Source organism: Talpa occidentalis, unplaced genomic scaffold (genome assembly GCF_014898055.3).
Source record: "Talpa occidentalis isolate TD23 unplaced genomic scaffold, MPIMG_talOcc4v2.1 talOcc4.3, whole genome shotgun sequence".
NCBI classification, from domain to species: Eukaryota; Metazoa; Chordata; class Mammalia; order Eulipotyphla; family Talpidae; genus Talpa; species Talpa occidentalis.
In genome coordinates this window covers 146,745,284-146,759,735 of record NW_023603184.1, presented here as the reverse complement: position 1 = coordinate 146,759,735, position 14,452 = coordinate 146,745,284, and the positions used below count along the sequence as shown (strand labels likewise).

At 54.6% G+C, this 14,452-nt stretch overlaps 1 protein-coding gene across 4 annotated transcripts in view; it reads right to left on the bottom strand.

Moving 5' to 3' along the window:
• The window catches only part of ARMC9 (armadillo repeat containing 9), a 136,984-nt gene that overhangs the window by 18,740 nt on the left and 103,792 nt on the right, over nt 1-14,452 (bottom strand). For all 4 annotated transcript variants that reach the window (XM_037524213.2, XM_054700155.1, XM_037524215.2 and 1 more), the window contains one exon: nt 9,153-9,257. In XM_037524213.2, the coding sequence (XP_037380110.2) occupies nt 9,153-9,257 (105 nt within the window). The remainder of the gene's footprint in view (nt 1-9,152; nt 9,258-14,452) is intronic.

Genomic DNA, 14,452 nt, shown 5'->3' with positions numbered 1-14,452 from the left:
GGGACAGGTAGGGCCCAACCAGCACAGGTAAGGGGGGCTGGGCTGGATGGAAGGGAGTGTGAAGGGAAAAGGCAGGAGGAGAGAAGGTGGGTAGCCTTGGCCCTCTTGAAGGAAATAGAGCACAATTAAGTTTCCCAAGTAAGAACTAACATGTAGTCTCCACTCCCTTTGTTAGGGGGAAATGATGTCCTGAGATAACCCCATGCAGGCTTTGTGGACCCCACCCCCACTCCAGACTAAAGCCATCAAGACACTGGAAAAGACAAATCCGGTCACCACCAAGGGGAAGGTGGCTGGGACCTGAGGGTGGAGTTGGGCAGCCAGGTTGGGTATAAAAACCAAACACGTGGGCCTTGGGCTCTCTCGCTGGCTCGCGATCGCTCGCCTCCTGGCTTCACCGCTCCTGGCTGGCGGCCAACTCTGAGAGCGCCATTTTGGGATTCCTGATCGGCGGATCGGGTAGGACTCATTGAAAACTTTGTCTCCCACTTTTCTCCCAGAGGTGTACATTTCCTCATTTCCCCTTCCCTTGTAAATAAACCTTTTATGAACCTTTCGCGTGTGCCTGCAGTAGAGCATGGATAAGTCCTTTCAAGCGCGCGGGTGAGGACCCACAGTCAGGTACCCCGTTTTGTATCGGAGTTGCTCTACAACACCTTCACGTTCCTTGTGAAGTTCTGGGAAGCAGGGTGTTTTAACTGTACTTTCCCAATGCTGTGAGTACACCTTCCAGTGGTGCCTGAGGGCGACGAATGTGACCGAAACTTGGATCTCTCCACTGAGGGCCATGCAGCCTGGCTTAGGCTGCTGGGGAAGCAGAGACAGCATGTGGCCCTTTCCAGTCCACTGCCAGCCCTCTGCCTCCTCCTCGCCCCACTGTCCTCCCAGCTCACCCCCAAGTCCTTCCCAGAGGACATCCCTTATATTTGAGGGGCTTCAGACTCTGCAAAAGCCAGTCAGCCTCACATCTCCTGAGACGTCAGAAGCCTTCAAGTAATTGTAGGTGGGTGGGGGTATTTTTCCTCCCCAGTGCGGGAGGGTGCTGAGTCAGAGCTGCCCAGTGTGCTATCAGAGGGCCTGAGGAAGGACCTTGGTGGGGAGGGTGAAGTGTGCAGGGCCCAGCCTCTGAGTGCAGCTGTGCTCCTGAGGCCTGTTTCCTGCTTACCCCATAGCCTGCTGTGCGCATGCTGAGCCGTAGGGGCCACAAGGCCTCCAGGCCCCTTTCTGGCCCCTCAGCTGCAAAAGAGCCTTTTGGGGGATGGAAAGCTCTTACAGGCATCCAGTTCAACAATCTGTGTTTACACTAAGTTCTGCAGAAAAGCTCAGGGGTTGCTGGGAGAGAACAGAGGTAGTTTCGTGGCACCTGCCTTGCTCATTCCAGAGGAAGTCAGCTTTCATCGGTTACAGATGGAAATTTTCTTTGAAAGAGCGTTCTGCTACTAAAATATGCAGCATATTTAAGCACAGTAAAAAATAAAAGGGGCAGCATATGATTTAGCTGAATGCAATTTACTCAGTAAACTGGTAAAAGGTGGTCAACATATGCCACTCGAGGTAGAGAACACATTTCCCCTTTATAAGCTACTGAGTATTGGTTGAATCACTTAACAAAATGATGACAAGTTATGAAGTCGCATGAATTTTCCTTAGAAAGGACGGGCCCATAAGATACCTGTCTCCCAGTAAAAAGTAACCTGGGAACGGAAGCAGGCCTGCTGACTCGGTAGCCACATTCTCTCCTTCGTGACCCACAGAACTCTGATTTTGTTGGCACAGAAATGTGTCTACTGAAAAATGTTCGCCTCCCCAGACTCCCTTGCAGCCAAGGGCCATGTGACCGGATCTGACCAGGAAGAGGCAAGAAGAGCTACCAGATGGAGCAGACTTGCAGGCCTGGTGTTCGGCCTTCTCCCTGCTCTCCCGGAGCCGTGCGGGAGCTGCATCTGCCGTCTGAAGCCCGGGAGGCAGTGAGCCTGTGTGAAGGGCCACTCACAGAGGCAGAGCCACCTCGGGGCCTGCAGAGCCCGAGTTCTCACACCCCGTGGGGGCCCAGCCCCTGGTCCCTTGGTCATCTGGTTCTGTAAAATGTGCAAAGGTGGGCTATTTTAACTGCAAGCACTTAATACTGCTGTTCCTTCCTAATCCCACTTCCCTTCTGCTATTTCTTCCCACTCCGACTTCCCTATTACACTTCCCCTTGGCCGCATGGTATCAGAATGGCCAAGGGCAATTTAGTTAAGGGAATTAGGAATTCAGTTAGGGATTTAGATAAGGATGCTGGCTGAGTTCCGATGACATTTAATTTGGGTTTAGAGGGACACACTGACATGATCCCAGTCACCTCTGCGCACAGCCAAGCAATTTTGAACTGCAGGAAGGAATAGCTGCTAGGAATTCCCAGTGTTGTCAGAGTATTTGTGAGTAATTGTTAGGGGGAAAGGATGTCCTGAGCTAACCCCATGCAGGCTTTGTGGACCCCACCCCCACTCCAGACTAAAGCCATCAGGACTCTGGGAAAGACAAATCCCATCACCACCAAAGGGAGGGTGGCTGGGACCTGAGGGTGGAGTTGGGCAGCCAGGTTGGGTATAAAAACCAAACACGTGGGCCTTGGGCTGGCTCACTGTCGCTCTCCTCCTGGCTTCACGGCTCCTGGCTGGCGGCCAGCTCTCAGAGCGCCATTTTGGGATTCCTGATCGGCGGATCGGGTAGGACTCATTGAAAACTTTGTCTCCCACTTTTCTCCCTGAGCTGTACATTTCCTCATTTCCCCTTCCCTTGTAAATAAACCTTTTATGAACCTTTCGCGTGTGCCTGCAGTAGAGCATGGATAAGTCCTTTTAAGCGCGCGGGTGAGGACCCACAGTCAGGCACCCCGTTTTGTATCGGGCTTGCTCTACAACATAATCAGCGCACAAGAAAACTTAAAATGCCCCCAAATGTTACAATTTATTGATGAGAGGAAGGTTTTCTTAAATTGAATAACAATTCTAAAAAATTGGTGTTAAGAAAAACTAAACATGGCCTCCTTGGTGGCGCAAGGGGTTAAGCGCCGCACTATGAAGTGATCCACAGCCTCTGCAGCTCAAGTTCGATCCCCAGCCGGCCAGGGAGAAACCACATGGCACGGCAGACCTCTCCTGTCTCGCCCGCTGCTCCCCTCAGTAGTGCTTTCAGTCTGTCTGCCTGTTTTGTTCCCCACTCTGTCTCCGGTGACTCCTCTCAACCCCCCCACATCTCTGGCCTGTACCCCAGCTCTTGTATGCATAAATAAATAAATTTAAAAAAAGAAAAACTAAACATGTTCAAGATTTCTAGTCCATGATGAGAAACAAAAGTTAATCAAACATGTAACAGTCTTCTCTGTCTCTGCAGAAAACATTACAAACTTGTCACAATATAGAAGCCAGCAAAGGTGTAAAGCAAAAAATATTTTTGGGATAAAACTCTGAGGTCATCATTTCTGTTTGTGGTGTCTGTCAGATCTTAAACATTGAATTAGACGGTGATTTATGTTCTCATTCTCAAGCGTTTGCTTTTATAGCTCACTTTGAATTCCTTAATTTGGAAGAAGGACCCCAAGCCCTGTAAGCTAGAGATTGCTCCAGAGGCAGGGGAAGGAAGGCCATGAGGAGAGTCGGGGTCTTGTAACAGGGTGGTCCCCAGGAAAGGGGGAGGTTCCCTGCCCCACCCAAGGGAGGGTGTTGCTGAGCAGGAAGAGGAGAAGCTGCAGAAGAGACGGAGGAAGGAAGCAGGATGGAGCCAGGAGACCTGGAGGAGGCGCATGGAGCCTAGAGACACGTGAAGAAACTGCGCTTGTCTTTTGTTGGTCGTGGACTGGGTGACACAGATGTGGGTGAGACCCGTGGGGAGGTGACCATGGCAGCTTTTGTCTTGATGTTGATTTTGCTCTTTTCCTTCCGGGCTTGTCCGGTTGTTTGTGACCCTTTTCTGTGGGTCCCCACTGGAAGATGCTTTGGACTTGGGGCAGGCTTTGGGGCCTTGCTCTGGGCCGATCCCATATGGATGGACTTTTACCCACGAGGGGACGGGTGACTTTGGGTGCTTGATTTAGAAACTAGTTTCTTTGCCTTTCCTGTATTGTTTCCTAGTTTTATTAAAGTTCCTTCCCATTAAAGTGTCCTATGTTTTGTGTTGATGCGGCGGATGGCAGAACCCATTTAGAATAGACAATAGGCAGGTTTGCGGGGTTTGGGCTGCCCCTCTCCCTGTCCTATAACAGTCTGACTGCCCCAGTGTTCCGGGCAGGGCTGACAAAGCTGGATTCTCTCTCTGCCAAGGGGTGGGGGGGGAGGGGAGGGCTCCTAACTGATAAAGGAAGACAACAGATGAAACGAGGGTGAAGGTAGCTGGCTGTCGCCGGGTACTGTTTACACTGTTTACGCTTGACTTTTCGGTCATCTGCAGATATTTCTCTTATAACTAACAGAAAGAATACAAGACACAAACTGCAAAAGAAAACAATGTAGACTATTTGGGTGTTTGGGATTTCCCCCCTGCTTGTCTCCATGCACGGTGAGAGAATCCCTTGCCATGAGGAGGGCACCCTCCCTTAAGCTAGTAGGCAGAGCAGGAATCACTGATTGAAAAGTGATCAGAAAAAGGCCCCAAGTGGAAACACATTTGGAAGAAAAAAAATCTAAAAGCAAAAACTGGAAACTGAGGCCTTTCCTTCTCTGGTTTTGGCTTCTCTTGTGAGTAGAACAGGCTCCGAGGGATGGTGGGTGGCAGGGTCCTAGGCCTCCTGTCTCCAGGGGGCGGGGAGGCCCCCCGCTGTGCCCTGTTGCCCCCGGCCCCTCCGCCCCCCACCCCTACTCTCCCTGCAGAAGCACATAAACCCGAGTTCTGCCCAAGTGGCAGCATCTCCATGGGTCAAACTCCGGCCTCAGAAGCCCCAAGCTGAGTAACAAAGACGCAGATTCCCCGGGCCACCTCCGCACACACAGGCTGTCTGAGGTGCCGGGACCTTGTCTGGGGAGCTGAGTGAATGTGGGTGTGCACTGCGGAGGGGGAAGGACAGACACAACAGTCAGCCTCTGCATGGCCACCCCAGCCCCACCCGCTGTTTCAGAAGCAACCACACAGCAACCGCGACAATGCTGCAGCTGGTTCTCAGAACTTTAAAACACAGTAGACCAGGCTTCCCAGAGAAACCAAAGCCTTCCAGGAGGGCGGCGGCCAGCCCAGCGGTTAAGATCAAGAAGATCCAGAACACCCCAGAACACTGCTTAACCGCCGCCGCCTCAGCTCATCTGCGCCGCGGTGGGAGCGGAGCTCGCCCCAGAAGGCGGCTGGGGGATGACATGGGACGAGTCAGCCGGGCGAGCCGGGCAGCCCAGGGCTGCTTGTAGCACATGCCGTGACTGTCGCAAGTGGCAGGTGAACAATGAGTTCAAGCTTCCAAATCAAACAGCCACAACACAACTGGGATTCTAGGGTCCTGTCATGAAGGTCTGCACCCCTCTAACCAGGTGATGGGGTATTTACGCCCCAGGCATTCTTTTAGGAAGGAGGGACACGTTATTCAGCATAGAATGGCTGAGCTAAAAAATCCACCGGCCCCTGAGGAAGGAGAAAGTAGAAGTCCTCATTCTCGCGCTGCTGACACTCACAGCCCAGAGGAAACACGTGGGCGGCTTCCCGAGTGACCAGCAGTGCATGTGACGTGACCACTGCCATGCAAGCTGGGAGGGGCGGCCTGCACCGCAGCCGGCTGGCCGTGTTTCCTGTCGGCAGCGATGCCCCGCTCACTGCCCCCGGGGCCTTGGGCTAGCTCTCGGGAGGGCAGGGCCGGCAGGTGGCTTTGCAGAAAGGAAGTGGCTGCCAACGCCCAGCAACGGGCAGGGCTCCTGGGAAGGGCCTCCATCCTGCATCCTGAACACCTGGCGGGCACCCCAGGGCACCTCCACCCTCACCCCCAAGTTTCTAAGTCATTATAGCAAGGGGCTCGGGTGGGTCCTAGACACTGTCTTCAGCCCACACTGTGAAAGGGTGGGCCAGCTCTGCGCTCACAGTCACGGGGTCAAGCCCGCCAGCCCTGGCCCTGCTCTTTGTTATCTGCATCCTTCTTCAACAGAAGAGTTTTTCTGCTCTGTCTGTGACTTTTGTAAACTTCTTGAAGATAATGGCTGGGTCTTTTCAGCATGCTGCTGTGTGTTAGGCAAAAGGCACAGGTTCAATAAAAACTTTTTGAATGCAATTTTCTGACATGATGTTTCAAAAAGTCAACCTCTTTTGACGGATCTAGCACGTCCAAAGGGGAGGTGTGAATCACGGCTCCGGTCATGTGGCCCCAGCAAGACGGCTTCTTGTGGCCGGTTCCTTCCTTCCTTTGGTACAGTTATGAAGACAAGAGCTAAGATCCTTTTGTGGCACCACAGGAGCCACAGGCGCTGCAGGGAAGACCCTCTTCTGAAATCCCGGACCCAGCACACACAGTGGCATGCTGTCAATTTCAAATCAAACAGGGTGACTGAGGGCAGCAGAGGATGCCTAATGATCAAAGGCAGCAAAACGAGGAGCACCCGCTAACCTCAGAGATTACTGCTCCACAGTAAATTTACTAAGAAAACTTAAAAATGTTTCTGCCATGAGATTCTACCTGGGGTAGTGGGTTGAATGGTGGCACCCCCAAACAGACAGATAGGCCCCCTAGAACCAGTGAATATTTGGAAAGAGTCTCTGCAGATGTAGAGAGGTCAAGGATCCTGAGATGAAGAGACGATTCTAGATTCCTAGAGACAAGGGCGGTGTCCTTATACGAGACAAAGGAGAACACACAGAGAAGGGGAGAAGGCCAGGTGGAGGCAGAGTCTGGAGTTCTGGAGCCACCAGAGCTGGGAGGGCAGGACAGGCTCTCCCTGCACCTCAGGAGGGCACAGGCTGCGCTGACCTCTGACGCTGGACTTCTGGCTCCCAGAGCAGTGAGGGATCAGTTCTGTTGCTTGAAGTTTACAGTAAATTGTTACTGTAGCCCGAAAAAGCAAGTAGCCGGGGCCTTCACAACGAGAGAGTGAATCCTTTCTGGACTTCACTCTCACTACTCACATCTCCACCAAAGGGAGAGGAGTGGACACCGAGCCTTTCCGTGGACTCAGAACCCCCCCCCCCACCCCTAGCAAAGGACTGACACCTCTGCTCAGGAGGCTGAGACCTGCGCGCTGTGCGGGGAATGACCCCACTTCTGGGAGCCACTCACCTGGCTGTTGATCGAGTCAGACAGAGGCTGTCCTTTTGTGTCTCTAATGCACCCACCAACCACATGCTCTGCACTTGGCTTTGTGCTTGCTAAGAACCGTCGCCTGCCAACACGGGATCTCACAGCACTCCCAGTGTGGAGGAGCAGGAGGCAGAGAGCTGGGGCCACCAAGTTCTGGGAGGCCAGGCACAGGAGTGTCCTAGCTGACACCCACAGGCCCGTGGGCTTGTGTGGATGGGCAGGCCTCCAAGACACTCAGCCGCCTGTTTTCCTGCTCATAAAGCGGGAGTGTCTTGCTTTTAAAAGTTCGTGTCCTATCAAACGGACAAAGCCAGTGTTCTTCCAGAAGGAACTAAGGCCCAATTGGGCCCAATACTTCCACCAAGGACTCAAGGCCAGACAGCCTCACTCCTGACCTTTCACCAGCCCCCCAGCCCCCCCTTGACCTAAGGTAAACAGAGACTCCCTAACGGTGAGATTCCTCTGACCGTCCAGACCTTCTAAGCACAGTGATGGGTTCCAAGTGGCCCGTCTGTGACTGGGGGTGTGGTGGTGAGCCTGCCCACAGCCTCCTTCCCCTCTTTCACACTTGGTAGCCATAGTCCAGTCTCCACGAAGCAGCCAGAGGGGAGGCAGAGTGGAGAGATGAGGCATAAGTCAAACAGTCACCCCTGCTCTTGACACTCCAGTCATTTCCCAGCTCGGTACGGTGAAACCCCTCAGCCCTGCCACACTGGGCCTTTGGCTGACCTCCACCTCAGATTCCACCTGCACATACTGAGCGCTAGGCCGGGGCCCCGGGAACTCCTTGAATGAAAGGAAGACCAGGGCCAGCGACCAGGGAGACCAGTGTCCAGGGGGAGATGAGAAGGGCCTGGGCTGAGGGCAGCAGTAGGAATGGACAGGCCCTCTCTGCTTCTATCCGCTCCTGGAAAGGCTCATGCCACCTGCACCCACCATCTTTTCCCTCCCTCAGTCAGCCAGCTGTTGAGAACTGGCTCCCAGCCTTCTGCCCCAACAGCGACCGCCTCACCAGAGAGACTCTAAGGTCCTTGGAACCGACCGAGTCAGAGTTCCTGGAGCTGCTTCTAATGCCAGTGGCCTCACCCCGTATGTGCGGCTGGCTTCTGGCTCGACAGGCCCTCGTCCCTCACAGCTGCGGCCCCCTTCAAGCAGCTGCTCACCCCACAGGCTCTCATCCAGGTTTCCCAGGACCTGCGGGCCGTCCTTCCCGGGCTGATGGGCAGCTCGTCCTGGCTGCCCCCCGGCTTCCCTGTTGGCCAGTGGGTTGTGACCATGGCTCCCAGGGCTGGCTGAGCGTCAGCGGCATCGGGAGCTCCTGGAGTTCAGATTATGGCCCATCACAGAGATGTGGCCGCACAGGCCTCTGGATGCTGACGACCCCTTGACCGCCCTGTGACACCCCTGCCTGTTTTCCGTGGCTCTGCACCCACATGGCCCTCCACGGCCTCTGTTCACCTTCTATCCCTTCCGGGGCCCTTCCTCTCTCCCTTTCCTTACCTGCGTCCTCGGGGCCTCGCTCTGCCCCTCTCCACTCTCCGCCCTGATGGCTTCAGCCACCACGTGTGGGGATGACTTGCACGTGGACCGCAGCCTCCCCTTCCGAGGATGGCGGACACGGGATTAAGAAGCTGCATGGGTAGATGCCACTGAGCAGCTCACTTTCTAACACTTCGGGTGTTAGGGAGGTGCCTGGCCCCTTCTAGGAAGGCTCCTCTGAGTTACATCCTAATCCCTCTTCTCTTCACCAGCAGGTCCATGGTGACAGGCAGCAGGGCCACGGCGCACGTCACAGACCTGCTCACCCTCACAACAAACCCGCCTAATCCAGTGTCACTGGACTCGCAAGTCGACTCATCTCAGGCCCACGGCTCCTTGCTACTCCAGACCCGCCCCCTTCATGGGCACTTACTCCCAGGTACTCCGTGGTCAGAAGCTTCTCGCCCGAGAGCTCTCCAAGCTGGGGCTGGATCAGTTCGTCTTTGTCCAGATCAGCTTCCATAGTATCATGGTCCTCCTGTTTCCAAGGAGACATGAGGGTGAGTGCTCTGGATGCCCAGCCACCAGTTCCCAGAGAGGAGGCCCCCAGTGTGCAGCTGCCATGGAGAGAAGGCCCTGGCTCAACTCCAGCAAAGTGGGTTTACATTTCCAAGGAGCTCAGGGCCCGCCTGGCCTGGACTCGTAACTTCTCCAGGGGATAAAAGGGAAAATGCCAGCCAGTCACTCCAGGATCCTGGGCCTCTGGGGAGCACCTCCAGGGCTGTGGGTGTGAAGAGGCTCAAGATGGCCCTCAACAGTCTCCCAGTCCAAGTTTACAGAATTTTTCTCTCAGTGAAGTCAAGGCGCCATGTGAGCAGGAAATTGTCAGTCTTCAAAGAACCATGAAGCACCTGACACCACAAACAACACTGTGACCTACCCCAGCCACACCAGTGAGGGCCTCAGGCACTGAGACTTCTAGCCTCAACAGGCTGCCATGAGGCACCCAACACCCCAATTTGGGCTAGGAGTTTTATCCCTGTGGGATAGTAATGAGGGCCCCAACCCTGAGGGGAGAGCCTGCACTTCCATGCTCTCTCAGCAGTGGCAAGACGTACCCCCTCCCTGATGGGAGGGTGTCAGAGGAGCCTGGTGGAGAGTTAAGGCTGCTGCCCGCCACATTCTTGTGGTTTCAGAGAAGTCTCGTGGGACACAGTAACCAGGCATTCTGCCCCTGTCCAGTGAGCGAGGCACCAGTGCAGACCTGGGAGGGGCCCAGAACGCCTACTCTGCCCTGGGGTAATGAAAAGGGTCCCCTCTCCCCCATGGCTGCTGGGTGGAACCTGCACTTCTAACCAAACCTGGCCATAATGAGGAGCCCCTGCTCCCACTGTGTTAGAAGCAGCAGCTAAAATACAGGGACTAAATAAGATCCAAAGTCTTACAACACAATAGCTAAAACATCACGGTTAAAAAAAAAATCCCTCATTACATCAAGAACTGGGAGGTCTCAAACTGACCAGAGAGAGACAATCTAGACATCAACAGAAGGGAACAGAGAAGCTCGAATTATCTGACCTAGATTCTAAAGTCGCCACCATAAAACTGCTTCAGCAAACAATTATAAACATTCTTGAAACAAATTAAAAAACAGAAACTCTCAAGAACATAGAAAAACAACAAAATTAACCCAAAGCAAGCAAAAGGAAGGAAATGGAAAAGAGCAGAAATCAATGACAAGGAAAACAATAGAAAGAAATGGATGAGGGCCTCCCCGGTGGCGCGGTGGTTGAGCGCTGGGTTGCGAAGCTGCCTGCAGCCTCTGCAGCGCCGGTTCGATCCCTGGCTGCCGGGCAAGGGTCCCACACGGCGTGCAGACCTCTCCTGCCGCCCGCTGCTCCCCTCAGCAGTGTACTTAGTCAGTCTGCCTGTTCTACTCTCCGCTCTGGCTCTGGTGAATTCTCTCACCCTCCCGCGCTTCCGACTGTACCCAGTGCTTGTATAAATAAAATAAATAAATCTTAAAAAAAAAAAAAAAATGGATGAACCAAAAGGCTGGCTCTTTGAAAAGAAGCCGGGGGCCATACCAGTGCTTTTGTCCTCACTATTCTAGAATCTTCTTGGGGGCTGGGTACCTCTGGATGCTGTCCCAGCCTGGGCCTTGGTTTGAGCCTGGGCCTTTGGCTGGCAGAGGTTGAGACCACAGGTCATGTGAGTCCAGGCCCGTTTCCCAAGCTTGGGGAGAGTGATGCAGGCCCATGGATTGAGCTTGCGGCCCCGCCCTGGGATCTTAGGCTCAACCTCCTGAGGCCTGCCAAGGTCGCCCATGGCCTCGGCATTGATTCATCTTCTTCAGGCCCTTCTTACTGTGCTTCTTGGCAAAGCGCATGTTCCTCAGGAATTTGGGACGCACCTCTGTAAGAAATTCCAATCATCCTGACTGGGGTTTCTTGGTACCATTTCCGGGATGGGCTGTGCGTGGTTCCTAGACTGGCCCTGTCTGCACTGCAGCCCAAGTGCTGGAACTGGAAGAGAAAGGGAGGCCACGGCGCCACATGGGGAATAGGGTTGTCAGGGCCAAGAGCCTTTTGTAGATACATACAAGACGGCTCTAAAATTTATATGGAAAAGGCAAAGGAATTAGAATAACAAGACAATTTTGAAAAAGAAGGTAGGAGCAATCTGTCTACCTGATTTCAAGGCTTACGGTCTAGATATAGGAATTATGACTATGCTAAGGGTGGAGACGACAGACAAATAGCTCATCGGAGCAGAAGAAACCTATACAATATACCCCCAAATATGTGCTTTTTTTTAAAGATTTATTTATTTATACAAGAACTGGGGTACAGGCCAGATGTGCTGGAGGGTGAGAGGATTCACCAGAGACAGAGTGGGGAGCAGAACAGGCAGGTTGACTGAAATCCACTGCTGAGGGGAGCAGTGGGCGAGACAGGAGAGGTCTGCTGTGCCATGTGGGACCCTTGCCGGCAGGCCGGGAGAGAACCAGTGCTGCAGAGGCTGCGGACAGCTTCACAGTGCGGCGCTCAACCCGCTGCGCCACCAGGGAGGCCCCAAATATGTGCTTTTTTAAAAAAATAATTACTCCTTTATTGTAAGGTTTTTTATTTATTTTATTTTTTGCATACAAGAACTGGGGTGTAGGCCAGAGGATTCACCAGAGACAGAGTGGGTAGCAAAACAGGCAGACTGCCTGAAATACACTGCTGAGGGGAGCAGTGGGTGAGACAGGAGAGGTCTGCTGTGCCATGTCGGTTGCTCCCTGGCCAGCTGGGGATCGAACTTGTGCTACAGAGGCTGCGGATTGCTTCACAGTGCGGTGTTTAACCCCGTGCGCCACCAGGGAGGCCTCCATAAAGGTCATTTTTTAATGAAAAAAAAATTGTAAGTTGGGTGCTTGTGATGTTATGCTAAAGTCTTGCAAGAAGGAACCCTTGGAACTGGGTCAAGGGGACACGGGAGTTTTCTGTATCATTTCCGACAATCGCAAGCCAATCTGTAATTATCTCAAAACAAAGTGTTCAAATGCGACAGCGAAGAGAAGAGCGCCGTGAAACGGATGGCGGCCTGCAGGAGATGTGACAAGCCCGTGTGTGATCAAATCCACTGGCACCGCCCTCGGCCCTTTCCTGCCCACTGCCGGGACTGCAGCCCCACTGTCCTCTGCAGGCAAATGCTGAAGATCAATACACAACTGACCTTCCCCGCCTGGGGCAGTAAGTAAGGAGAGAATGTGTCGCCTGCAGGAGGTGATGTGCTACGGAAGTGAGGAAGAGGAGGGAGTTCCCTGGCAGAAACTGGCAGTTCACGTGCTGGTCCCATCTGGGGTGGGGGGTGCCCTGGGCCCTCAGGACTTGGCCACAGTGGTTCCTGAGGTCATCTAACCAATCCTTGCCAACAGGAAGACCTCGACTCTGTCCTCATCTTCAAACTAATTTTTAGTCATTCTGGACACCCCCTCTTTTGTGAATTTCGATTTAACCCAGTCTGTTTCACAGGAAGGGCAGGTTCAGTTCCTGGAGGCTGCCTCTGGGAGGGCTGCTGCAGGGGGAGCAGCTCCCTCTTTCTTGAGTTCGGTCAGTACCACTTGCTATCACCAGGCAGTGTTACCCCGGGGTGGGCTATCTCGAGAAAAGGAGGCCTGATCTATTTTGGATGGTCCAAAAGCAGGCCCGAGCTAGGCAGGTTCAAGGCCCACCCGGAGGCCTCTCCAGGCACGGCAGCTGTCTTCCCGGGGCTGACGGTGGCTGTTGATCAGACGCCCTGCACCACTGAGAAGCACCTCCGTTCCCACAGCTCGGTCCACCTCACCTCTCACAATGACACCGCGGGGATTCTCTTCATTACACCTCACCTATTTTTCTGAGGTGGAAACAGTCTAAGAGAGGTGACGAGTTCACAGGGAGAGCCTGGCCTTGGAGCTTGGGCAGCCCCTTTCCACCCAGATCATCCAGCCTTGGCCATGTGGGCGCCGCGGAGAAGCCTGCTTCTGAGGAGGCCGGGCTGGACTGACGGGTCTCTTGGGCCCCGGGCTCCTGCGAGGCTGAGCATGGTGGGCACCGTGGGAAGAGGAGGGCTGTGTGGCCTTCTGGAGTCAGTCCACAGTCTCACCCCTTGCTCTTCCCGCCCCATCTGATCCCAAACGGCGGCGAATCCACTGTCCCACATGGACTGCCAGGTGCCCGGGCGATCTGGCCCTTCCTCCCGACTCATTCTCTGCGCCAGGGGCAGCCGCCTCTTCTGCTACTTCTCCTGAGTCAGCAGCTCTGCCAAAGGCTGGGGTCCCCACCATGCTGAAATTACACCCCGGGTTCCTTAAAGGGAATCCTACCTGAGGCCCTGCTCCAAGGTCAGCTTTGGAGGGGCCGGGTAGGATCCCTGCAGCCACTTGGCTTGAGTTCACTTTACATTTTGGTGATCAAACTGTGGACATGAGGTGATTATTTTGGGGAAATGACTGATCCCCGGGAACCAGCACCCAGAGCGGCAGGGAGCTGGGTGCGGCGGGGTGGTATTTCATCTCTTCCAGGAACCGCAGCCTGGAGGCGCCCCTGGAAGCCACACACACACACACACACACACACACACACACACACACACACACACACACACACACACACACACGCCGCTCCCGGAGGACCCGAGGCACAGCGCTCCCTGCCAGCAGGACACGGGCAACCTTAACAGCAAAACAAACGTCCACATTCCCCTGACCCGAGGAAGAAACGGCCAGCGGTCACCTCAGGCACGGCGGGCACGGCCGGCGGAGGCTCTTCTGGGCCGGGACGGCACCTGCATGTGCGGGCCGCGCCGGCCCGTCCCCCGCCGCCCGCCGAGCGCGAAGCCAGGAGCCGGAGAGTCGCTGAAGCGCTGCCTCAATTGTTTTTTTATTGAAAACAAGCTTTTTTTTTTTTCCTTTAAATTAAAAGCTCGGGACAGTGAAGCTCACTGACAGCTGACAGGCCGCCCGGGCTCCGGCACCCGAGGCTGCTCCCGCGGTGCGAGCTCGAGGGGAGCTGGGGGGGGTGTGTGTGGGGCGCCGCCCCCCCCACGCGCCCGCGCGCGAGGCTGTGGCGTGACCGTGAACTGCGCGGGGGGTGGGGGGGGCGGAAAACCCGCCCGAGAATCATCCCGGGAGTCACGGGAGCGACCGATCGTCTCGGGCGGGAGAGTTTGGAACCGGGACTCCGGCGGGTTCCTATGGCGCCTGTT